The sequence below is a fragment of the Hippichthys cyanospilos genome, chromosome 2 (assembly GCF_059441005.1).
Source record: "Hippichthys cyanospilos isolate Australia breed blue-spotted pipefish chromosome 2, RoL_Hcya_1.0, whole genome shotgun sequence".
Taxonomy (NCBI): domain Eukaryota; kingdom Metazoa; phylum Chordata; class Actinopteri; order Syngnathiformes; family Syngnathidae; genus Hippichthys; species Hippichthys cyanospilos.
Genome location: NC_142370.1, coordinates 29,720,988 through 29,747,388, shown reverse-complemented (window position 1 = coordinate 29,747,388; position 26,401 = coordinate 29,720,988). Strand labels below are relative to the sequence as shown.

General features: G+C 40.7%; 3 protein-coding genes and 1 long non-coding RNA gene across 15 annotated transcripts in view; 3 read left to right on the top strand and 1 right to left on the bottom strand.

Moving 5' to 3' along the window:
• The window catches only part of kif1b (kinesin family member 1B), a 64,474-nt gene extending 55,530 nt beyond the window's left edge, over nt 1-8,944 (top strand). For all 11 annotated transcript variants that reach the window (XM_088438250.1, XM_088438181.1, XM_088438207.1 and 8 more), the window contains 7 exons: nt 197-457; nt 1,470-1,541; nt 1,616-1,737; nt 2,880-3,032; nt 3,149-3,341; nt 5,011-5,129; nt 5,225-8,944. In XM_088438250.1, the coding sequence (XP_088294376.1) occupies nt 197-457; nt 1,470-1,541; nt 1,616-1,737; nt 2,880-3,032; nt 3,149-3,341; nt 5,011-5,129; nt 5,225-5,267 (963 nt within the window). In that variant the 3' untranslated portion in view covers nt 5,268-8,944. The remainder of the gene's footprint in view (nt 1-196; nt 458-1,469; nt 1,542-1,615; nt 1,738-2,879; nt 3,033-3,148; nt 3,342-5,010; nt 5,130-5,224) is intronic.
• Nucleotides 8,945-10,997: 2,053 nt separating this feature from the next.
• Nucleotides 10,998-18,638, top strand: pgd (phosphogluconate dehydrogenase). The gene is made up of 13 exons (XM_088409020.1): nt 10,998-11,101; nt 11,421-11,496; nt 11,842-12,021; nt 12,103-12,168; nt 12,240-12,358; nt 13,427-13,496; nt 13,567-13,701; nt 13,783-13,972; nt 16,276-16,406; nt 16,588-16,721; nt 16,809-16,908; nt 17,873-17,995; nt 18,230-18,638. Exons 1-13 carry the CDS (start codon nt 11,094-11,096, stop codon nt 18,347-18,349), a joined length of 1,452 nt encoding a protein of 483 aa, XP_088265146.1. The 5' UTR covers nt 10,998-11,093; the 3' UTR covers nt 18,350-18,638.
• On the bottom strand, nt 15,663-20,128 carry LOC148428190 (uncharacterized). 2 transcript variants are annotated; one of them, XR_015864907.1, is made up of 3 exons: nt 17,265-20,128; nt 16,544-16,935; nt 15,663-16,455 (listed from the first exon to the last, which is right to left on the bottom strand). It is a non-coding gene; the product is annotated as an uncharacterized LOC148428190 (long non-coding RNA). The 2 variants fall into 2 exon arrangements; XR_015864906.1 differs by having other exon boundaries at nt 16,544-20,128.
• On the top strand, nt 19,392-24,558 carry tardbpa (TAR DNA binding protein a). The gene is made up of 5 exons (XM_088409021.1): nt 19,392-20,134; nt 20,805-20,983; nt 22,415-22,555; nt 22,666-22,836; nt 22,923-24,558. Exons 1-5 carry the CDS (start codon nt 19,894-19,896, stop codon nt 23,406-23,408), a joined length of 1,218 nt encoding a protein of 405 aa, XP_088265147.1. The 5' UTR covers nt 19,392-19,893; the 3' UTR covers nt 23,409-24,558.
• The last annotated feature ends 1,843 nt before the right edge of the window (nt 24,559-26,401 follow it).

The following is a 26,401-nucleotide window of genomic DNA, read 5'->3' as shown; positions in this document are numbered from 1 at the left end:
AAAGAAAAATTGAAAGAAGACACTAGGAAGCTGAAATTTCACCCAGTTGTCAAAGTCCAACATGGCATGACCACTTTGTTATCACACTACCAAGAGTGTGCCTTTCTTTGAACAATGTGGAAGAAAATGATCCAAAAATGGTCAAAATAGTGCAGAAAGGGTTAAAACACACTTGTTTCTTCTTTCACTCGTCAAGGTGGAGAAGACTCGCCACCTCCTCCTACTGAGAGACAAACTGGGAGAATCGGCTCCCGTGGGATCGGCGCCAACCACCAAGTCCCTAAGCGAGTTGCTGTCTCCGAGCATGAGCTCGGGCACCTTGTCCACCTCCACCTCCATCTCCTCGCAGATCTCCAGTACCACATTTGAGAGCGCAATCACGCCGAGTGAGAGCAGCGGCTACGACTCCGCTGACATCGAGAGCCTGGTTGATCGTGAGAAGGAGCTGGCCACAAAGGTGACAGAAAATTCCCATCGATGTGGGACGGTATGGGATATGTCCTACGGGGTCATTTTTAGGCACTCGTTTAGCATAACATTTGAAAATATTCGAAAGAAGAAAAATCAGTTCCTGGGATTGAAGGTCTGGACTCTTAAAAACGTACAATTCCGTCTTTGGTACTAAATGGGTTCATTTGATTACTAAATATATTTAACACGGACACAAGACTGTTAAAAACACATTTTCATTTGTCAACTAAAAATGACTGTGTGAAAGGCCCAGGTAACACCCAATCAATCGCGCCAGCTTATGAATGTCACATGGTCAGCAAATGAGCCTTGATTGGTCGTTCGCTGAGCTTTGAGCACAAGTGGTCATTTTCAGTCGATGACAAGTCGAAAAGTATTTTTTGAAAGTCAAAATCCTAGTCGCAAAATTAGAATTTGACTGGCTCTTAAAGATTTTTTTAACCTTATTGGCTCTTATAGGCTTATTGGATTATAGAGTTATTTCCTGCAAAAATCTGACTTTGATTTTCAATCGAGATCGGCAGTTTTGCTAGTACTGCGATGATACACAAGGTTCCAAATTTAAAGACTAATTTTCAAGCACAGGGACCCTCACTCAACTTTTCTGTTTTGTATGTTTAAAAAATAAGTATATTCACAACAGCCTTTGTTATTAGGCAACAATGTGGTCTCACCTCTTTGAGTCATAAAAGTTCTCTGGTTAGATTTTCCCAATTTTGTGTACATTTCTCCTTTAAATATATCCTTGATTTATGAATCCAGTTTTCAAAGATCCTGAAAATTTCACAAAAACAACGCACGCTCATTTGGCCAGTTTTGAATTAGCATTTTATCATAATTCTGTTTGAAACGAGCGGATCCATATTCGTTGAATGAGATCTAGTTTCACGTATGCCCCTTTTGCAAATTTCAATAACTTGCAGCAATGTATCCTGCAAGATGCCGCATACTTTTTATTTAATGGTTTCAATCCATTTTCAATATTGTTTCTTGCGCAGTGCCTCCGCCTCCTGACCCATACGTTCAACAGCGAATACAACCAGTTGGTGAGCAGCATCAGCGACTGCAAGGTGAGACCACGTCACGTGGCAAGACGGATGCCAGATTTGTCCCCGCCGTATTCAATGTCCGTCTCTCCTTTCAGCTCTCCGACATCTCTCCGATGGGACGTGACCTGTCAGTGACCAGCTTCAGCAGCGCCACGCTCACCCCCTCCTCCACTTGCCCGTCTCTCGCAGACTCCCGCTGTGGCTCCGTTGATCAGAAGTAAATCTGCCATTCCGTCAAATTTGTGCTTTTTTTTAAAGGGGCCCTATGATGGAAATCCAATTTTTGGAGCTTTTAACTATACAGTGGGCCCCCGTGTTACGACATTAATCTATTTCGCGGTTGGGCTCGTAAGACGTTTGTCGGACAATCCAAACCAATATTAAATAGTTAATGTGTTTACAACCCCAGGTAAAAACATTAAAATTGTACTTGCAAAAAAAAAAAAAAAAAAAATTGGTACCAAAATAGTATAGTAAGCGCTACGTGTATATAATGTACATGTATACAATCAGAAAACATCATAAATAAAAAATATAGAAAGGATTTATTTATGTTTGAGTGGCGCTTGTTATGCCCATATTCCCTAGTAAGGGTAGACTAGGATAGGCTAGCTTCGTATTTCTTGATTAGCTACAGCTTCGTTTCCATTTAAAGCATCTTCTTACTTCTCTCTTTAACGTATCTGTCAATCCTGGGAGCCATGGCTAACCCATTCAAGTTTGAACTAAGCAGTAAAATGCACTATAAATACGCTTTTGTAACCACTCGCAATTGAACAAAGCTTTACCCTTGCGCCATTTTGAAACAAGTGCGTTCGACCAATAGCAGACCAGCATTGTAGTGACGCGTTGCAGGGAGGGAGGCAAGTGTGACGGCAACTGAAAATAGGTGTAATTACCTGGAAACGCCTGCAGATGGAGACAAAACAACCCAAATACAGCCAACCCCCTAGGGTCATGACAGTTGTTTTTGCCGCAAAGCGGGGAAAATACCGTAAAGAGGGGACGAAAAAACTCAGTATTCCACGTCACAACATGAAAAAAACTTAAGCCAGGGACACTGTAACCCGGGGGTCCACTGTATTAGAATGTTAATGAAGCACCCCTAAGTGTTTCATTTACGTCTTTGATCCACATGGTGTATCATGGTAAGAGGCAGTTGGCTTTCAGTCAACTGTTTAGAAATGTCGCAACCAAAAAACCTCATATTACATAAGAAATTAAATCAGCAATGCGCCAATGATGAGATGTCATCATTTATATGCACACCATGATCAAGGTCACTTCAGGAAATCGCCATTAGGGATATGTTACCGTTCATTATAACACCTCAAGCCTTTGTGTACTTGTGTCCTCAAGGACTCCAGAAAACTGTTCCCGCGCATCCAGCCCCTCCTGCTCAGATTACGAAAACTTCCCCATGGTTCCCACCTTGGAGGCGTCCTATCTGGCACGTGCAGGGAAGAATGAATTCCTCAACTTGGTGCCTGATATTGAAGAAATGAGGCCAGGGTGAGAGCTGCGGCCTGCTCCGGACTAAACATGAAATGTTGATTTGAAATGATAAATTCCACAAATCACTCGCGCACAATATCAGAATTTCAACTTGTACTTTTGCTCCTTATTAGATCTGTCGTGTCCAAGAAGGGTTTCCTAAGCTTCATGGAGCCGCGCTCCAACTCGTGGGTGAAGCACTTTGTTGTGGTGCGACGGCCTTACGTCTTTATCTACAACAGCGACAAGGACCCGGTGGAACGGGGAGTCCTTAACCTTTCCACAGCGCAGGTGGAATACAGCGAAGACCAGCAGGCCATGCTCAAGGTACGCCATTCCTTCAAAACGTCCTTCTCAAATAGTCGGGCAAGGCCCCACCAGGCAATTTGATGCACATTTTTTTTTTCCTGTTTCAGACCAACCTGTAACATGTACAAACGCTGTACAAACTCGTAGACTATTTTTGAAAATTAATATACATATACAGTGATCCCTCGTATGGGGACCGCAATCAAAAATTCTTAATTTCAGCAAGTTGCAAATTAAATTTAAGCAAATAGTTCTCTATATAAGGTCAAACTTAAAATATTTTGTTTTATTTTAAATGAAGTTGCATTTACATGGAACTTTTTAAATTTTGTACTCAAAGCGATTTACTGAGTATTTATTTACTGATAACGCAACTGGATGTTCAGTGCTTTGCTCCAGGGTGATTTATTGAACTTAAAAAATACACCCATGTAAAATTGTAATTTTAAAACAAGCCAAACAATATTTCTAATTATTTTATTGATTAAAGTAATGACTGCTATTCAGTAGATTAAAGTAAACATAATTCTAATATAACTTAAATTACAGGAAAACATAGGCGCCTAAATGTTTCAGACAACGTTCTTATATTAAGATTTCATTTTTGCTATCATTTCCTTAGTATTAAACTGAACATAATTCAAAATCACCATTTAATCTTATTATGAGAAAAATAGGAATGTTTTGAGCAAAGAAATGCTAGATTTAATATCTTGAAATAAGTGCTTTCATCTCAAGATTTTTTGCTACACAAGATATTTTTCATTTTTAGACAGAAAAATTGAATATATTTCAAATTATAAGCCTTTTTTACTTTCTTAAAATTGACTTTTTGCAGTGTGTCAGGTTCACATTTGTGAGAGACTATACACAAAGAGAAAACACATTTTTTTATTTCTCATGCATGAGGAGAACGGAGAAGGACTGCACAAGTAGAAGTACCTAATTTATATCAAGGTTCCCACACTAAAAACAACATGGCCGGAACCCGGTATACGTGTCTTTCTATCTGTGTGTATGAGTATTGCAAGTGTGGCAAAGCATTTTAAGATATTTTGTAGATAACAAGCAACATTACATTGGCTGGGGCCAAGCTTGGGCAGGCCAGTCAGGGTGGCGAAGTTCGTGACAGCAACCTTCTCATAGCAAACATTGCTATTCTCATGGCAAATCATTTCTTCATTGCAAGCAGTTATAATAATTGTAGCAAATGCATAATCATTATTTTTACAATTATTCTCACAATTCCCCCCTTTGATCCTACATTTGCCCCATAAAATTATCCATCAAAAGAACCTTCTAAAGAGCTTTTTTCAAATGAATCATGACCTTGTCGGCACAAGGTTAAAATATTCTTATAAAGATCTGAACGGAGGTAAACATAGTCCCCGTCCTCAACATTAAGAGACGCTTCTAGTAATTCAGAAAACGATAGCTGTAAACATAGCAACAGAAAACCCCAGAGCTTTATATTTTTCCAAATGTTTTGTCCCACCACTCAGACCATGCGGATGTTTCCGCTCCGGAGAGCTCCTTCATCTTGCGATTCTGGGTGCACAGACCCTCAGAGGCCCTTGACAGGCACCCAGTCTGACACAATGTTTCAATAAATAAAAAGACACTGATTTCCATTGCAAAAGTTGTTAAAAAAAACAAAAACGTTTATTTCTTTCTTTATTTTTGTCAGACCCCCAACACGTTTGCTGTGTGCACAAAGCACAGAGGAATCCTCCTGCAGGCCAACAATGAGAAAGACATGAACGACTGGCTGTACGCGTTTAACCCTCTGCTCGCCGGAACAATACGGTAACACCGACGCCGCGCACGCTTTTCTCATGCTTTCGAATGAAAACTCAGCTTCTCACAGTCCAAACTACTTTTTTCACCGCGTTTCCCAACAGGTCCAAGCTGGCAAGGAGGCGTAGTGGCCTCATCAAGAACTGAAGCGGATACCGCCATCTCCATTCTTTCTAAACGCCTTTGAACATACCAAGTGTTAATACCTATTAATCAATTGTGATTCTTGACAGTTTTCTCTTGTAAGTAGACTTGTGGCTTAACGTCTCTTTTTCTTGCGATTTCTGTCCCGACCTCCTACTCGTTTCGGTTCCTTCACGACAAGGTCTGATTTATTTCGCTTCGCTCTCATCGGAGTCCTTAAACTAGTAGCATGTCGTGATAGTCTACTCGTGTGCACGATCCTGACGAAAACCTTTCGTTTTCTGTTTGCCAATCATCTGTGAAAATGTCTCCCGATGTTACTCGTCGCTCACTTTTTACTCATTTTCTTTTCTCAATTGCATGACGGCTGCAGCGGTCCTCAGGAAAACACACAATTTGCTTACTGAAAAAAAACGGAACCAAAAAAAAAATGGATTCAATTATAAAGGGAAAAAAATATATATCTACGCAAAGCAACACATTACCGAAAAACAATTGCTGCTAATGTAGTCTTTTTAAGATTTGCATCAGGTTTCTGCCTCGGCCTAACACGAGACGCTCGGCCACCTTCTCGCTCCGGAACGGCCTTTAGAAAACAAACTGAGACGGCAAACGGCGTGTTTAGAATCTCATTTTTGCGAGGATAGCGATGGACCTTTTCCATACTGTAGACAGATCCCGTGTACATAACCTTGCTTGAGGGACAATTCTCTTGAGTAGTCACATAATTGCCTCCTTACGTGAGCAGGACGTCTGGGAAGATGATCTTCTGATGTTTAAACGTGTGCTCCGGGGGTGGGGAACCAATGTGCCCCATGAGCTTTTCCTGCTAGGCAAAACCTCAGAGGAACCACATAAAAAAATTAAAAAAAATACAAAAAAAAAACACACACACAGTAAACGTTACAGAACAGGCCAAAGGTTTGGAGATGCCTTCTCATTGAATTTCTTAAAGTAATGGTCTTTTTTTGAGTTAGCTGATAGAATAGAATAGAATAGAATAGAATAGCATAGAATAGAATAGCTTGAATTCATTGTAAAGTACCGCAGTTATACAAAGAAATTGTGAGTACTAAATGTGATCCGTTTTCACGAAACCAGGCCTATGTTGCAGAGATGAAAAGACACATTTTCAGTGTAGACATCCATTGGGATTTCTTCAGATAACCTTCTTAAAGTAACAATATGTGAGATTTAGACCGCTGAATAAATGAAATGATTCTAAATTTCAAAAACTTGCAAGTAAATGTGTTCTTGACGACCAACAGTATGTTTTAAATATAATCGTAGGTCTAGTTATGAAATGAAATTACAAGGGGGTTGCCATGTTTGTTATAGCTAAAGACAGACAGATGAGGAGTGAGTATCGCTGCATTTACCGTAATGCCCCTAAATCTCCCATGGGCGCATGCGAAAAATTACACATACCCCCTTTAAGGGCTTGACTTTCATTTCCCAGCATCTAAAAGGTTCAAATTGTCATAAAAAATTCGTAAAGATGATGCGCACCGTTGACAGATGAATGTGCAAAGACTTTAAACAATTTTCTCAAAACTAGGGCCTTCAATTCAGCAAAATTCCAATTACTTTAACTTAGTCACATTTTTAGATACCTTATACACAATTTTAAAGGGAATTAAGTGTAACATTTGAATCAATATCTCAATTTTCATTTTCGGAGCCACACCATTTTGCGAAAATGCATCACATATTTGTGAAAAACAATACGTATAGCATAAAATCAAAAACATTGTTTCACAGAAAGCAAGAAATTCGACTAATCAACTTTGAAGATGCACAAGTGAAGTAAAAAAAAAAAACAGATTTCAGGGGACTACCTCTTGAAACTCATCAAGAGAATGCCAATTTTGTGCAAAGAAGTCATCATAGCAAAGAGTGGCTTTTTGGAAGGAACTAAAATAATTAACTTTTTTCATAATTTAATGCCTTCAGTGAGAACCTACTCTGTAAGCAGTCATGAAAATAAAGCAAACATTGAAATAGAAGATCTTTCCAAACTTTTGGCCTCTACTGTACATTGCGTAACATACATAAATTTTGCCTCTTGAAACGGCTCCTGAAAAAAAACATTCCCCACTCTTGGCACTCCGCATGCTTTTCACGTTTGTCAAACGAAGGAAGGGACAAGATTCAAGATTCGTCTCGTTTTATTCATTTTCCCCACACAGTCTGAGATTTGCTCTTTTTAGTTCCCGCTAACCTATTTTGTATTACGGTTTGAATAATTTAATCGTGTTTTATATGAAGATGCGACAGGGCATTTGTTTTCTATTTTGGAACCAGCTGCATTAGTCTTTTAACTTTATTTATTTGCACTTGTACGCTATAGCAAGACAAGGGTCAAAATGCACATATCAAGGCTACACTGGATGGCTGTTACACAACAGGGATGTTAGAAGAAATATTCAAGGGACAAAGTCATTTTAATGATGCTATTGTTGTCAGAAAATAGTTGCTCTGGGCATTTTTGGCGCCTCCGTTGTGACTTGTCAGCAATTGCGATTGGTACAAATGGGAGATTTTCAACTCTGGCCAGCCAACCAGAAGTGTCCCCTTGTGCAGTTTGGATACTTTAACAAGAAATGGTGAACAGAGGCGCCAAAAGTGTTTTTTGTTTTGAACTTATTTTTAACAATCACGCAATTTTCCATCATCAGCAAGTTTTTTTGTTTTTTTCCCTCAGGTCAGCCAACCTGCTGGTCAACAAATTATTTATTTTTTCTTTTTTTTTAATGTATGCTCTTTCACATTAAGCTATTTTTACATTTCTTACTTCTTTTTTTTTAAGCCAGAGCAAGTATTTTCCACCCATGTGGCTAATTAGCAGAGTTCTCATACTGCGTGGTGTCTGTTTATTGTTTGCAATGTACATATTAGTTTGCAGTTCTTTGCACATATTAACAACAACAACAAAAAAACAACGTTCAACTAACTGATCAAAATTTGCGCGGTTAAGTTGCTCTTGAACCAAATGATGTGGCGTGGCAGTGGAATGTTCTATGGAGATGTGTTTATTTCACTCAAAAAATGTTAAAAAAAAAAAAGCAAAATGAAGCTCATTGTTCTTTTCGAGGACAATGGGTTACTTCATTTTGTAAATATAACGATTAAAAAAAGATTTGAGTGAACCTGCGATTGCAAACATATTCACACTCTACTCATACTAGCCAGCCATGTAAATTCTAACTATATTAGGTTTTTATTTTATCTAATATCAGGGATTATAATATGAAGTAGCTTATGGTATCTAATATAACTAATACATTATTTTTTTTGTGCTTCTGTCTTCACCTCGACTCGTTTCCGTTGATGCCTTTGAAATAGAACAAGCTTTCCCTCTCACAGTGATGATCGGTTAACCCTATTGAAGTCACCATAAGTTTCAAATAAAAAAGGCAAACATTAACGTTGTACATTATTTGTTTTGGTTTCCATACTTATTTTGTAAATATCTGTGTTGTATGGAGCTTGGATTAAAATGTAAATATGTTTACTGTATTTGTAATAATTATAATCCATTCGCTGTATAGCATAGCTGTGTCATGCAGATAGCATAAATAACTGTGTATGGTAACCCTACCCCATTGGTCTGTCTAGTGAATGAGGAAACAATAAACGTGCAAACTGGCGAGAACAAGTGAGGCCTGTTTGTCCTGTTACGTGTCCTGTGTGCGCGTTTCTATGCGTGGTGGGGGCGTACTTGTCAATATGTTTGCAAGCGATGTGTTTTTGTGTTGATAACAAATACAATGATTCCATCAGCTCAGTTGACAGCTGGGTGACACTCTCCACGCTTTGCTTACATTTTTCATTTCAGATAATGTTCAATCCTAAAATACTGTGTGATACCTATTCCAATCTAATATGACGTCATCTGGAATGATGCATGTCGTTAATTATTTATTTTTTGAATGTAAAATGTCAGAAGAAACTTGATCACAAAGCATACAAGAAAAGTCGGCAACAATAGGCATGAAAAAATATTGCCCATGTGTTCCAATTATTTGGGTTATAACATCAATCTGAAACATGACAGTGTATTGCAATTAAAGTGAATACTAAATAAATTCGGGACCCTGAAAAATAACCTAATAAAGTCAATAAAAGGAATTATACTCAAAAGTGCAAAAATGAAATAATTAAGGTTTTCTTCAGTGCCTTAAGAAGTCATTTTTGTGTGTGTTTGCTATCAGTGCTTCTCAAACTGAGGTTCGCGAACTGCTTTAATTTCATATTAAAAATCTCAGACGTGAACATAGTGCCACACAAATGTAAATCACTCTTCTCGCGGATTGTACAGCAAAATATTTGCAGCTTACAAACACCTCGTTAAAAATTTGCAACATGATAAATCACCTCTTTTGCCACATTTATGGTAACGCTAACAGGACTTTGGTCATTTTTGGTACGATTTAAGTGCCTTGCTTTTGAAAGCAGTGCATGTTAGCTGACGATGGATAAATATAGTATTTTAAATGGTTTATTTTCATCATTCGATTCCCAATAAATCCTCCCTGGAATCGGATGAGTCTCAAATTCTTCCTGTTCTAAGCAGGTTAGGTATACAAAATTTAATGGACACGCTGATTAACTGTTGTGACTAATACAGTTACATTTCCTCCCTTTGTCCTCGCTGTAACCTTGTAATTTACTTTGTGATTAAAGTAAACCAGTCGAACATTTCCTTACGCGGTCAAAACACTGCAACCTTTAAGTTAATGTAACTCCAGGAGCACTGACACAATGCTTTTATTGCAAGTCATTTTGCACAGCTATTTTTAGAAAATTGTGAAACTAAAATCCCAAGATCTACCAATTACTAGAAAAATGTGAAATTGTGTAAAATCCTACGATCTGTGAGGAAAAACAAAAGGGATTTTGTATGATTTAAGTGGCGTAATAATCCCTCCAGACATAATTTAGATCCTAACCGTGATCCATGAGTCATGGGATGCATTTTTACAGACTGTCCATTTATTTATTTGCGTTTTGGGGGGAATGTTATCACATTGCGATGTTGCTGCCTAATCAAAAGGTTTGCGTGTGTGTTTTGAATTTCCGACTGAAAATACCTTAACGAGTTTGTAGCGACCTTAAAAAACAAAACAAAACAAAACAGCTGTATCATCAAATATGATTTCAGGTTCTATTATTAAATCTTCATTGAACATATTGACTGATAGAAAAGCGAACGGAATTACAAAATACACATACAAGAAGAGGGGGACAGTAAGATTCTGAATTATAACATTAAAATAAAGATTTTAAAGCAGACGTCTTAACCTTTTTCTTGTTTTTGGAATGCAATATGATATTCAGATACTGTTTCCTTTGCGTCTGAAAAAATAAAAAGGTTTTGAGTGTTTGAGTGTAAATTTTGATTTGTGATTAAAACATTTTGCAAGACTTAAATACACAAGGCCGAATTTCGTTTTCTTTATGGAACATTCAAAACATACTGTCAATATATTATTCAGTTAAAGGGTAAAAATAAATCATAGTAAATCGGGAAACATTTTTCCATAACTATTAGCAACAACGACATTGCGGTAAAACGATCATTTAAATTACTCAATCTTTCGTTTACGCAATAATGACGTGACTGACGGCAGCATTGACCAGTAGCAGCCCAGATTGTTCGTCACAGCATTTTAGACCAATCATAATTCTCGCCTGCCATCGCTTCAGACGTGTAATAGTCTTTGATTGGCTAGTAGCCCAGGTGAGGTGGAGCCACCGAGCTGAGACTAGAACGAGGAAGAACGTCTGTCATTTGGAAATCTCACGCTTACATCGCACCTGAGCAAAATGCCTGAGTAAGTTGTCGAAATTGCTTTCACGCCTCAAAACAAAGCTAGTCATACTTAAGTCACATATTTTTGCGACTTTTGATGTCTTTTTTTATTTGACTTTAAATGATGAGCATAATAAGCTTAGCCTGTTTGCTAGTCAATGTCGGAGTACATGTGAGAGGGGATTTACTGAGGGAATCACTTCCTTTAAACAAATATACAACGCTTAAATTTCACTAAGCAATACTTCTTTTCAATGTGTGTCAATGAGTACTTTCGTTTCATATTAATGTTCAGTTGATTTCAGGCCCAATGAGATGATTTTTGCTTCTTCTTTTCACAGAGCAGACATCGCACTCATTGGTTTGGCCGTCATGGGCCAGAACCTCATCATGAACATGAATGACCACGGCTTCGTCGTAAGTTATTAACGAGTTTCTTGTAACTGCGTATGAAAAACTAACAAACGATTGCAGAAGTGGTCACACTCATAAAGTACAAGCACAAAAGAGAGTCTGTGGTAAAATTACACGCACTGATTCAACCCTGTGATGAAGTAAAATGCAACAGGCTGTACAAGACCGGTTTTGATAAAGTTTCACAAAGAAAAAACTCAAAAGGGTATTTTGTTTGAAAATGTCCGGTCTAATTGTGAATTTTTACAAAAATCAATACTCTAATAATGTTCATACGCCTGAAAAATCTTTTTAAGTCCAGTTACTTTCCGCCACTGGAAATAATGGATCCTGATGTCCGTTGTCTAGGTGTGTGCCTACAACCGCACTGTGTCCAAGGTGCATGACTTCCTGCAGAACGAGGCAAAGGGCTCCAAGGTGATCGGAGCCGAGTCACTTGAGGACATGGTGTCCAAGCTGAAGAAGCCCAGGAGGATCGTCCTGCTGGTCAAGGCCGGACAGGCCGTGGACGACTTCATCGACAAGCTGGTTCGTGATTATTTGACGATTATTTAACAGTGCCTGAACTCTACTCATTCCTGTTGTCCTTTCATTTTCGTTCTTTGTCAGGTTCCCCTCTTGGAGGCCGGAGACATCATCATCGACGGCGGCAACTCTGAATACAGAGACACAACGGTAAGGAGAAAGACACAATGATGTCACGAACATTCAACTGAGGATTTTCTCTGTGCTTTTGTGTCCCACAGCGGCGCTGTAAGAGTCTGAAAGAGAAAAATTTGCTATTTGTGGGCAGCGGAGTCAGTGGTGGCGAGGAGGGGGCACGTTATGGACCCTCACTCATGCCCGGAGGACATCCAAAGGCCTGGTGAGACATACAGTAGTCTACATTGAATGATTCCGTTGGGGTTAATTGGATGTTTTTTGTTGCAGTTTAGAACATGGTGTAATCTATAACTAGTTTTTGTTAATCCTCATTTAAAGGGACAATGTGTACGATTTATCATTAAAAAGGAATACATTAAATGATTATAAATTTCATTATTACATTTTCCTGCTGTCCGTATTGAAAATCAGTCTAAATCTTACACATTGTCTTTTTAAGTCATAATTGCAGCACTATATTTTTTTAACTATAAGACACATCGGTATATAAGCCGCAGCAGCACAAATTTAACAAAAAAAAACTTTTTTTGTTACGGATAAGACGAACTGAACTATAAGCTGCAGGTCGTAACATCAGATATTGATGCAGAAAGATGGTATATGGAAGTGTTTTTTTCAATTTTCTTTATTTTTAATGTTTATTTAAATCTGTTTTTTTTTAATTACCTGCTTCCAGCAACATCCTATCTTCAACAGATTGATCATGCCCGCATGTTTAGCACCAACATATTCATAGTAAACGGGTTCAACGGATGGATATTTTCAACATAACACCAACAGAATACTGCAGAATTAAATAGCAGTTCCAACTCCAAATTCATACTTTGATAGTGTGGTCTTCTGTCTCCCTTTGTTTAATTAATTCATGAACACAAGATCATATTGAATTTATATATACATTAACTTGTAATACTATATTTTAAAAACTTTTTGAGCAGCTATTTCATAGTTGTTCCATAAATTGACACCTTGAACAGAAACACACAATTGCTTGACCAGTGAATGGTGAAAGGTGCTAGCAAAAAAAAACAAACAAACAAACCCACCTAGATAAGTCGCAAGGCTCACACCATGAGATAAAATGTGGCTTATAGCCCAAAAATACGGCATTTGTATCAAAATACCTCTAAAATTTATGAATAGTAGCTGCCAGGGAGTATCAACAACAAAAAATTGAATTGAAAATATTTAAATACAGCAGTGTAATGGAACACTTGACAGTCTTACAAGTTACAGCCAATTCTCGCTTTGCTGCGCTTCCTTTCTCAAGGCCTCACATTAAAGACATTTTCCAGAGCATTGCAGCCAAGGTGGGAACAGGAGAGCCGTGCTGTGATTGGGTGAGTGTCTCCGCTTGACTCCATGGGTGTGGCGAACTGCGTGGTCATGCATCACTCCATCCCTGCACAGGTAGGAGATGAGGGCGCCGGTCATTTTGTCAAAATGGTCCACAACGGCATCGAGTACGGCGACATGCAGCTGATTTGCGAGGCTTATCACCTGATGAAGGACGTGCTCGGGATGGACCACGATGAAATGGCCAAGGTGAGTTTTCACACGTGACCGCAGCGCTTCCGGTCAGCGACGGTTGACCGCAGGCGCCCCTTTTGCTTTTCGACCCCTCAGGCTTTCGCCGACTGGAATAAGACCGAGCTGGACTCGTTTCTAATTGAGATCACCGCCAACATCCTTAAGTATCGAGATGCAGATGGTACGCATCTGTTGCCCAAGATCCGCGACAGTGCGGGACAGAAAGGCACGGGGAAGTGGACTGCAATTTCAGCTCTGGAATATGGCACGCCCGTGACTTTGATCGGTAAGGAAGTAGTTCCTTTCCTCATTCATTTCGCTTCTGAGTCATTGCCAAATGTGCCATGTCACAATGGTTTCCACACACACATAAAAAATATCAGGAAGTGGGAATGTTTAGCCAGCAGCACACTGTGATGTAACTGACTGACGTAGACAAGCATGAACAAATGAATGTGTGTGTGACCGACCTGCACAGCATACCAAATTCCCCACCCCTGTCACCTGTATTATTTTATTGAAGCAAACAATCTGGCAAGGAAATAACAGGCTGTTGTCGATATGGATCTCAGTAGACAAAAAGGAAAGTGAGATGGCTTTAGACTGATAGTACTGCAATTTTTTTTTAATCAGTTTCATGATTCTCTGGAGTGCATCTGGAGATACTGTACCTGTCAAAAGTTTGGACATCCTTTAATTCTGTTATTTTTCTCCCAAACTGTACATATAGTAATTCATTTACACTAAGAGGTAATACTGATATTATTATTTAAAATACAAAAAATGTTCTCCTATGACACTATGTTTCATAATATTATTCAAAGTAGGCATTTTTTAGCGAGCTTTGCGCATCTTTGTATTTTCTGTTAGCTACACCATATTGTAAATGATGCTTTTTGACCTGAAATAACTTTCAGTTGAGAGAGATAAATTTCAAGCAATCATGTGTTTCAGATTATTTAAATTTGAAACGAAATTTCAAACGTTGGACTAGTGCTGTATGTACAGTAATAGGTTGTTACCAGTGGAAGTAGTAACGTGAGTATCAACTTTACTCTCCATAACACATTTTCAGCCAGATACTATCACGAATTAAAAATATAGTTTAGTTAACCCCCCAAAAAACATCTGCATTTCCACAATGTATTCAGTTAGACGAATATACGCAATATCCCACACACAGTCTAAATATTCTTAGCGTTGTAAAAACAACAATAAATAGGTGACATTCAAACTCTTGAATAGTAGCTTGGCTGCGGCAGATTAAAGTTGATGTTGCTTGGTAGCCGCAAATGTTGATTTATTTTTTTTTTTTTCTTTTTTACGTCAACCATGATACATATTTACATAACCTGGTGTCACCATTGACCTGGCTAGTTCCAGAATGGCAGTCGGGTTGGTAAACTCATGAAAACTAGTTGGAAACTGCTTGTTGTGTTTGTCCTTAAGAAGATTGAAGGCTTTTCGAGCAGTCTGCTCATCTCGGGTGACATAAGGTGGATTTGTCCGCCTTCCATCTGACTCCTGGTGTCTTTTGTAAACAGCCAAGGTTGTACATGACTCCCAGTTAGCATAATGAATTATTACTACTTGAGAGTTGCAAGTCATTCATTTGAATAATTGATTCATCTTTGAATATTTTTTCGATTAGTCGATGATACAATTGAATTTCCATTTCTGTATTAAAAAATCCAGGGCATTATTTCGAAATAGCGCACAAAATGCACAAATATTTTTTTTAGCTAGGAATTTCCCCTTTGAGACAAAAAAAAACTTTAAGGGATTCATGACTGAGAGGCAGCTTGGGGCTGAATAATATAGCCAAAATGTCATTTTTCTTCAGTCATTTTAGGCGATTATAATTATAATTGAGTATAATAGAAGTAATATAACCAACAAGTTTTATGTAAAGAAACCTCGATTAACCCCCCCATTTTTTTTTAAAGGTGGAAATATTGACATAACAATAAAGTATACTGATTTTACATCACTTTTAATGCAAATTCAATATTTATAATTTAGGCAAAAATAAAAAGGTATTCATAGCATAAATTGCTTCAAATGCCACAATTAGGGAATTAGTAACTCACGTCAAACATGTCTTGTAAACCATCCTGCCACTTTTCCTGAACCTCGTTCCACGATTTAGCAAATTTTCAAATCTTCAATTTTTAAAATGACACCTTAATTGAATTACCGTAATTCAACTTCAATGCCCAGTCCAAGTTTCAAAACAATTTCATGTTTGACTCAAACGTAAGCTGTACAAATCAACACAATGTATGAAACAATGATTTTGGTCTTGTTTGTGGAAATTGCTGGCTGTTTAATTTTCTGCAAGTCCTCCAATCACATCAAAGGGGAGAAGGGATGCTTCGTTCAAGCATTAAAGTTACTTCATCCACTTTCTGTTGGACAAAAGTGTTTTGAAGGTGATGTAAAGACTGATGTTGCAACACACTTTCTTCCTCCATATCCTGCTTCCTCAATAACCTGTTTAGTAAGTTGACAGGAAATGTTAATAAGTTCCCTGACCCAGTTCCTCTCCTTCTCTGCGCTGAATTTTGTCTTGCGCGTCTATCTTCTCAGGAGAGGCCGTCTTTGCACGATGTCTGTCCGCCCTGAAAGACGAGAGGGTGGAGGCCAGCCGCAGCCTCAAAGGGCCGCTGGGAGTCACGTTCAGTGGTGACAAGGCTTCCTTCTTGGAGGACATTAGGAAGGTAGAACCAAACCTAAAGCAGTATGCCGCACAGCCAAAAACTTCACCGCCTGTGTCCAAAAAAATAAAATAAAATGAATATGTAACAAGATGAGTCCAGCCATTGCAAATATTTTATTAATTACTTATTTAGATGACCTGTTTTCTGCAGGTAATCTATTAATCAAGTGATGTATCTGCAGGCCCTGTACGCCTCCAAGATCATCTCATACGCGCAAGGCTTCATGCTGCTTCGCCAGGCCGCCCAAGAGTTCAGCTGGTCCCTCAACTACGGCGCCATCGCTCTGATGTGGAGAGGAGGATGCATCATCCGCAGGTCCGTATCAGCCCCCCCAACGAGGAATTTGCTTGGCCAGTCATCATTCATTCCTCCTTCTTAACTTGAGTGTTTCCTTTACTTCAGTGTGTTCCTTGGCAAAATCAAGGAGGCTTTCGACAGGAACGCGGAATTGCAGAGTTTGTTGTTGGACTCTTTCTTCAGTGACGCTGTGCAAAAGTGTCAGGTATGAGGAAGTCCCGTGCTGCAATTGCTGCATTGACAAAGAAATGCAGTGTGCAATTTTCATTTTTGCATCAAGTCTGCAATGAAGCAATGCTGACATTCTTCCTCTAATTACCATGGCAAGCTTTTTAAATTATCAATTGCAGCTTTTAAGCTTATTAAGTAATTGACTGTAATAGTAAAGTAGTAAAGTAATTGACGGTCACTTGCACGTCTCAGCGCAAACACATTACAATACAATGTATTTTTATTCATATAGCATTTTCATGTCTGCTACATTTGTAACAAAGTGCTTACAGACTATATAACATAAACTCAAATATAATAGAGCATAATATAAAAGATTGACAATATTACCACGGTGGCCGTCGTGTTGAGGTTACATGCTCGATATTGTTAACATTGATCATCGGTTTGGATTATAGTGGCATTTTCTGAGTATTTTCAGCAGGGCTGTCACTATAGAACAGGGATGGCCAAGTCCGGTCCTCGAGAGCCACCAATCTAGCCCGCTTTCAATGTTTCCCTTCCCTTCCCTACCAACACACCTGCAAGAAACAGCGTTCTTTTACTCCCTTGACTTTGTTAAAGCACCAACAATGCAACCAGAGTGCACAGTTTTGCGAGAAGCTCATCATCCAATGTAATCAATGTTTTGTACAGGTAATACATGGAATCCTACTAAACCAAAATGGCTAGGAAAAAAACGCCCTATGGCCTGAAAGGAGCATACCATTAACGTTAATTTTGCTTCATGAAAAGCAACATGCTATCAATTTCCATATGGCACTAGAACATGCACTGCTAACTTACTTATTGTACATTCATTAGTTATAGCCCAATAGTCCAATCTGCTAAAAATGAATGAAAAAGCTTTTGAGGTGATCTTTGCGTGGCAAAAGCAAACTTCGTCACCGCCTTTCGAATTCAGGTTCGAGGCACCTAATTACACTCGTGATTTTCAGGAATCGTGGCGTCGAGCGGTCAGCACAGGCGTCCAGCATGGCATCCCTATGCCTTGCTTCACCACCGCTCTGTCGTTCTACGATGGCTACAGGCACCAGATGCTGCCTGCCAACCTCCTCCAGGTAACGACTCGACTGGTGTTAGTGCAACGTAAAAAAAAGCTCTTGCATGTTAGGTTCATTGAGGACTGTAAATACCATCATTTTGAATGTGGCCTGCCATTTGCTATGCTTCATCACATCCGTGATCCTAATGAGGACAAGCCCTATAGAAATTGTATGGATGGCTTCATTAGCGTTAAATGTCTCAGCGTAGGTCTTTGTCCTGTGTCAATGCCGTTTTGTTGTTGTGCTCAGGCTCAAAGAGATTACTTTGGCGCCCACACGTACGAGCTGCTGTCCCAGCCGGGCCGCTTTATCCACACCAACTGGACAGGTCACGGTGGAAACGTCTCCTCTTCTTCTTACAACGCATAGCCAGGAGAAAGGTGGCGTACACTTCAAACAAGAACATGGCAAACACACGCATCAAGTGCAAAAGAGGACGTTACACATTCTGCCAGTATAACCGCAGCTTTCACAAAACTCATTAATTCAGATCAGCGGCGTTTTGTGGAACTTCCCAACTTTCCAACCGTATAATTGTAGAATATGTGTCGCTACACTGTCAGACTTAGGCCAGGGTCTGCAGTGTTAACACTGGATTTAAGCTGAAGCGTTGCACTGTACTGTACTAGGCTAAATAAAGATTTCAATCCCTTTGTAATTAGCTTGTTTGCTCTTTACTCTCAGGATTCACAAGTGTTTGTGTGTAGTTCTAAAAATGGGGATGCTGACAGAAGGCGCGTCAATTCCTGACCTGCTGCATTAGTAGTGAATTTCTCTCAGACTGGACTCACAAGTGCTTTACATGGTGACAATAGTTGTAAACAAAGAGTTAATACCTGAAAAATAAATAATTTAAAAAAAGTCTCACTGGATTTCCTGCCTCGAAAGATATATTACTTGCTTTTTTGAAAATGTCGGCATCTCACTCATCTGTGCAAATGGATGCAAGTGCAAATGGAACTGCTTATCACTGTTAAGTTTTTAATCACGTGTGAAGGACAGGAAGTAAAATTCATTCGGTGGATCACAGGGAGTGAACGGGACAAAAAAATCTACAAAAAAACAATAATCACATTTTTTTTCAGTTTTCTTGGTTTAAAAATAAAGACTAGTGCAATGCATTTAAAGTCCACTGCATATTTAATCCAAGAGTGCCATCTCGAGGAACAAAAATATATCAAGTGATTCACGATGCTCTATTTGCCCATCATATATTAATAAAACTGCCACAAAAAAATACCATGAGGTGTAATATGTCTCATACAGGTAACGAGAAATAATCGCGACAGGTCATTGCGCCACATCCAACATGGCGACGACGTGGCCGCACTATTCCTCGCTTATACGGCACCTCCGTCTACATCCTTGTAAAATTCCAGCGTCCTCATTAGGATGACGTCAACCCTAGCAGCCATTTTGTTAGCTAACAGAGGTAGCCGTGGCGCGTGTAGTTGCTAATTGCGTGCGTTGTTGCGTAGCAAAGCTCGTATTTGAAATCCACCGTGATATTTCGAATTTTAATTCCTACTCCTCGCACGGTGACTCGACCGCAAGATCGTAGGTAAGAAGACCGCGTTTGTCTTTGTTGACTGCGAATCCAGCTAGAGTTGACGCTCATTCATTTCTCGAGCCCTTTCGAGTTTGCTAGCTTCGGTAGCAAGCTAGCTACCTTGTTTGTCGTCAACAAAGGCGATAAGTGACGCTTTTCGTGGCAGCCCCAGCTAATTAACAACAAACGCTCGGCCATTCACACTTGTGCGAGTGTCGACGTTGGATAGTTTTCGCGTTCAAATTGCTTCAGGGAGGGAGCAAATCCGAGCAGGGAACCCAAGCGCATCGTTTTGCGTGTTTAGCTCCCTCGTAGCGAGGTAGCGTCAAGAGGCTTCAAGCTGGCTACCGGCCTTTCAGAGAACATGTCCGAGTTGTACATTCGGGTGGCCGAGGATGAGAACGAGGAGCCGATGGAGATCCCCTCGGAGGACGACGGAACGGTTCTGCTGTCGTCGGTCGCGGCCCAGTTTCCAGGGGCGTGCGGCCTCCGCTACAGAAATCCCGAGTCCCAGTGCATGCGCGGAGTTCGTCTTGTGGAGGGCGTCCTGCATGCGCCGGAGAGCGACTGGGGAAACCTGGTCTACGTGGTCAACTATCCCAAAGGTAAGGCCCAAGTCCAGGTCTCAATATTCCCGGCTTGTAATACATAATAAGAACAGAAATGCTGCTAATATCATAACTTGCATCAATGCGTTATTATTATGATCATTGAGGATCATAATTGAAGATGAGAAATTTTAGCTTTGACGCGGAGTCGAATTGCTTGCCGGCCAATCGCAGGGCACACACAGGCGAACAACCATTCATATTCTGAAACACTCTTCAGAGTGTCCATTATACCTACCATACGTGTTTTGAGAATGTGGGCGGAAACAGAGGAGTATCGGAAAAAAACACACACACACAAGCATGGGGATAACATGCAAACTGTCCACAGGAAGGCTGGGGTTGGAATTGAACTCGTAACTAGTGACCGGTGAGATGGTTCATCATTGGTTTATAGGGGAGCTGTTAATTGACTGGCAGTGAATTCGTTAAGTAGTTTATAACTATTGTAATCATGTCTAATCTAGCATTCTGTTTTTACAAATCATTGACTTCAAGAGCAAAATTTTAAACTTCAATTTGTAAAGCCACAAACTAGTTGAATTAACTATTATTATTTCCCGATCGTATGTTCATGCACGTTGCATTTGTGTCTAATCTAGTTTTTGTCATTTATTGTTTCACCCTAACAGACATTTTCTGGGTGTTTTTTCTCAAACCTCCACAGTTTCTTTGACGACAGACAACAAGAGAAAAATGGAGGAAATAGATGCTGCCTCTGCTGTGAAAGTGAAAAGGGGTTATCAGAAGACATCAGATCTTATTGTCCTTGGCCTGCCGTGGAAAACCACAGAACAAGACCTGAAAGAATATTTCTCCACCTTTGGCGAGGTCATCATGGTCCAGGTAGTGCAGCCCATCAGATATCATGTAATATGTACAACACACTGCAAAAGTCTAAATCCACAAAGTTGTCTTGGTGACACTTTTTCCAAATTCTGGTGAAAAGAGGAGACGGGAACGTGTGCATACAATTTTAGTCTTATACAATGGCAGCCTGCAGTATTGCGATGGCTGCACCAGCCCAAGTTACATGACAGACACTCCTCTGCATACACACGATTTATGTTCTGGGCGCCTGTTCGTTAGCAGAATTATTGAGTAAATTGTTAGAAATAAAAATTGGCAGGGGAAAAAAATGTCAATCACATTGGGCTGCACAAATTTTTTGCCACGATGAATTAAGCCGATCCTTGGCGATATCAACTTTTAAAAAGCCGGTGTCTACGTCATATTAAGCAATTTTTCATCTTACCACCATGGGGCAAGGTTTCCTACATACTTGCATGACAAAAGCCTCTGCTGTTTTTACCCTAATATATTATTTACCGGTGTGAAATGGTGTCGAGTTTCTCACCTGATTCCGTATGTATACAGTGCTAGCTGACAAATGAGACCCATTTTGAAACATCTGATTGGGTAAACATTGGAATGAATTGGGTTTGAAATGACCGAAAATGACATTTTGTCAGCCTTTTTTTTTTTTAATTTGCAGAAATGTGCTTGGTCCTAAGTAGGGTTTATGTTTTTCATTGGTTTGCACTAAGCAAGTAAGTTAGTTGTGTAGCCCTGTGTGCCATTTGTTTTCATTATTTACATTATTTATTTTAGTTTATTATCTTTGGTTATATGCTGCTTGTACAAAAAAAGGCAATAAATAGACATGCTTGACCAAACATGATGGTTAATCGTGATTAATAGTCGGGATTTCAATATTGATTAAAAAAATTGTGATGATTATTTTCAAAATAAAATAACCGTATGTTCTGACCACTGTCAACGGACATAAACGTACTTCATTCAGTACACAGTCATTCTTTTTTATTATTTACGTCATAAAGCACATGCCCAAAATGCGTTTGGCATCCTATCAACAAATTGTCGCTTTTCCGGCTGGTGGTGCAATCAGTTGTAATTCCATTATTTTCTGATCGATCAACGACATCATTCAGCGGCTCAGCAAAACAGCACGTGACGACAATCTCGTTCACTTGAGGGATGTTCTGTTCTGCGAACTGTGAGAAATCCAAGGTTCCTCTCCCATCGTTTTGGCGTGAGGTGTGCATGCTGTTCCTACCCAGGTTTCATTCATTGAATATCAGAATTGGCTGTTTAAATAAATTGGTCCATCCTTGATTAAGTAATAAGTTGGGACGGTTGTGTCTCAGGCTGGTCGCTTTTGCTGTGTGTTGCGTGTGCATGTGCAGGGAATTGCGAGGGTGGGGAATCGTGGCTTAGATGAAGCACTACTAATGGGCGACTTTGTTTTCCCCCCAGATCAAGAGGGATGCAAACACGGGCAACTCCAAAGGATTTGGTTTTGTGCGCTTCACCGACTATGAAACACAGGTCAAAGTGATTTCTCAGAGGCACATGATAGACGGACGATGGTGCGACTGCAAGCTCCCCAATTCAAAGGTGGGGGGACGTCAACTTCTAATGTATGGATGTCATGTGAAGAGGCGGACGGTTTACTTTGCGTGACAAGCGGAGCACGCGATTGACGCGCGCGTGCGCTTGCCGGTCAGGCCTTCCCCGACGAGCCCATGCGGAGTCGTAAAATCTTTGTGGGACGCTGCACGGAGGACATGACCCCCGATGAGCTGCGGCAGTACTTCATGCAGTACGGAGAAGTCACGGACGTTTTCATCCCCAAGCCGTTCCGGGCGTTCGCCTTCGTCACGTTCGCGGACGACCAGGTATGCCCGCCCGTCGGGAGCGGGCGACCGAGCGAGCTTTTTCCCCGGGGGCCGGCGTCATGGCGCCGCTCCTTTCGTGTCCTCAGGTGGCCCAGGCCCTGTGCGGAGAGGACCTGATCATCAAGGGCGTCAGCGTGCACATCTCCAACGCCGAGCCCAAACACAACAATAGTAGGCAAATGATGGAGAGAGGGCGCTTTGGGGCTGGCGGCTTCAGTCAGGCGTACGGCGCAAGTCGCGGCGGGCTGGGCGCGGGCGGCGGGGGGAAGGGCGGGGTCAACTTCAGCGCCTTGGGCCTCAACCCGGCCATGGTGGCGGCCGCCCAGGCGGCGCTGCAGAGCAGCTGGGGCATGATGGGCATGCTGGCCAACCAGCAGGGCATGAGCACGGCGGCGGGGGGGTCGTCCGCCACCACCCGGGATCAGACGTACGGTTCCAGCAGCGCCAGTTACAGCAGCCCCAGCACGGCCAGCCTGGGCTGGCCCGCCGGCACTAACTCGGCCTCGGGCAGCGGCTTCAGCTCGGGCTTTGGCGCCTCCATGGAGACCAAGTCTTCCAACTGGGGCATGTAGATAAGTAGGCGGCGAATCGCGTTGATACCTTAGGCCAGGGCTCAGGTCGCTCCATGGGATTTGGAAAAACGTAGAGTCGGAGGTTCGAGGGCCTTCGCCAGACTGTTTGCGAATTAAGTTGCCCGGCCCTGGTCTAAGCTTATTTGGTAAGTACTATATGAAAAAGAAAATCCAAAAAACACTGCCCCCCCCCCCCTTTTTTTTTTCTCTCTTTCTAAATGTGTAGTTGACACTAGTCATGAGTGGGTTTAGTTAGCTGCTTTTGAGAAATTGACGTGCATGCGGCGTTGTTTGCAAACCACCAGACCGCCAGTCCCTCTCAAGTGGGCTTGATAGCGTTGTTGTGTATGCAGTGCATTTCTATTTGTTTTTATTTTTTTCTTCTTCTGATCTGACCTGATGGAAACACCTTGCCGACGTCTCTCCTGCAGTTAACCAACTGTTTCGCACGCTCCCCGGAGGAAGCGCCTCACTGGCGGCAATGTTCTACAGATCTCAGTATCACGTGTAAACGCTTTGCCATCAACACCACACAAGCTTCACTCTGCATTTACTGTGCTCCACGGTGGGTGTCACCTTCTCCTTCCTCTCCCTTTGTCGTGGACTTCTTGTCTGAGATCGATGAGTGGGATTTGGTGTGGAGCGAGCGAGCGAGCGAACGAACGAGTGCAACGTGAACGAAAGCACGAGTGAGCAGAGACTGCCTGGTTTTTGTTGGCCTTTTTTGATTTTTCTTTTTTTTTTTTTTTTCTTTTTCGGAAAGGACAAATGACAAATGCCTGCGAGAGTTGGAGGAAGCTTTGGCTTTGTACGAATGTGCGTGTGTCATCCCAAGGACATGAATCCCAAGCCCAACTAGTCGTTTTGGAACACAAAGTGCTAAGACTATTTGTATCGTCCCTCAGATTTCCTCTTGATGTCCAATTCAATGTGAATTGTGTGTCTGCTCCTGTGCTTTTCTTTTCTGTGTTACTTGGCACCCTCCATGTGTTGAAATTTAAGACTGCTGCTGTATGAGCGTTTGCAAGTGTGCTGACATGACAAATGTTTGATATGGGCCTGTTGGAAGTTTGAGTTTTGAATGAGGGTTTTCTCTCCCCCATATGTTTTGTGAATTGAAACTGAAATAAAAGGAGAATTTGACTAGGTATGATGCACTCTTCACGGCGATTTCTTTTTCCCCCGTCCATTAATTCAACTGCCGACGCTTTAATTCACATGTATAGGGGCCCTCGGACAGGGAACGTCGGAACCAGGAGTCGCTCACGGGGGGGAGTTGAAGACCGCGGCGGAACCCACTATGGAATTACTACATGAAAGCCTTAAGTCCAGAAAAGGATCCATCATCTTCATCCCGCCCGCGAGGAGCCTTGGACCCTCTCATGTTTAGTTGGCCCCAAGTCACATTTGACATCTTCCACCTGTCCACCGTATTCTAACAACAGGAAGTTGCGCCCCCCCTTTCTTTTTCTCGTCTTTGTTTCATTGTAAAATACATATTTGGTGTGTAGAAGCTGAATGTGTGAAACGATATGGACAAAGGACATCATTTCGTCTTGTGGCAAAATAAAAACTTTTGAGCTGTTAACCTGTTCTATGTCATTTGAGATGAACAACAGGTTTATTTTTACAACACTGCGCTCCCTTTATTCTGATTCCGTTTCTGTGTTTGCTCTTCTTGCATCGTTATTTTTGTATGTACTCGTTTTCATTTGCTGGTGACTCGGAGCGTTTCCTGAACTTGATGTGGACTTTTATGTGGACCTCCATGTTAATTCTTTTAGAAAAGGTTTACTTGATGTTTGCGAAAACTTAGTTTCGAAATGGAAATGTGCCCTCATAATTAAAATTCAAAAGATATACTTGCATTTTCATCTTTTGCTTCCCTTCTAGCTTCCCTGCTAGAAAATGTGCTTCACGTGTTTATTCTTGACTTCTTGTATCGTGTTAAAAATTCCAGACAATTATTGATGGGAAAATGAAGCCTCGTGATGACTGAATTGTTGATCAATCAAAATTGCCCTCTTCAACAAAGGGATGAAATCACACAGAAGTTCACTTTTTAAAACCACTTTAACCCAACAGGTTGAAGAATCTGAAAATATAACCACTGGATAATGAAGCATCATGAAGTTTCATATTGCATAAATAAAACCAATGATGGACATGATTCAGGGGAAGAAAAATGCACCATGCTTCTGCTTTAAATTGATTTTTGATTGTTGGTATGTACTATTGATGCCCCCGAAAACAGATGCAATTAGTCGAGGTCTCATTTTACCAGTAGGGAAGGGCAGATCGATTCCAAAATGATCTGTCTGTCCGTCCCAAGCATGCTTTTGTATCGGATATCGCGATATTTAGCCCAAGTCTTTCGCGAAATCCGATTTTGACTTCCGAGTAAAATACTACGTCATCACTTTTAAGATGTGACCTGACCTGCATTTTAACACAGTTTGTGAACTCCAGAAAGATGTGACAAACTGACTTTGAAGTGTGTAAAGTGGCAGCAACAACGACCGTAGCAAATGTTTTTTTTTCTGTTTACGTTGGCAAAAATATAATGGTAAAGCGCGTGGTTTGCATCTCACTGATTAAAAACAACGTCAACATCTAACTTCCTTCGTCACTACACCCACAGACAGGTAAGCTAACGTCAGAATTTAGCTAGCTATAAAAACATTGGTTTACGACCAGAATAATAAGAAAATAATGTGATTTTTAATATTTAGGTGCAGGTAAGTAAAGTAACAACAATTGGGATGGTTTGTGAATATTGTCCGAACGATTGTTTCGCGTAGTGATGTGTTGCTAGCAAGCGGTCAGTTCTGAAGAGGAAAAAAAATAGTGAGACATTATTTTTTTTATTTTTAATTGTTTTTCGATTAAACCGTTCAGAAAAAAGGACAATGACAACATGAAATGTTTGAAACTCAAAAGATAATCGTCCCAAACATCTCCATAAGTTTTAATCTCTGTTGTGAGAAGCTAAA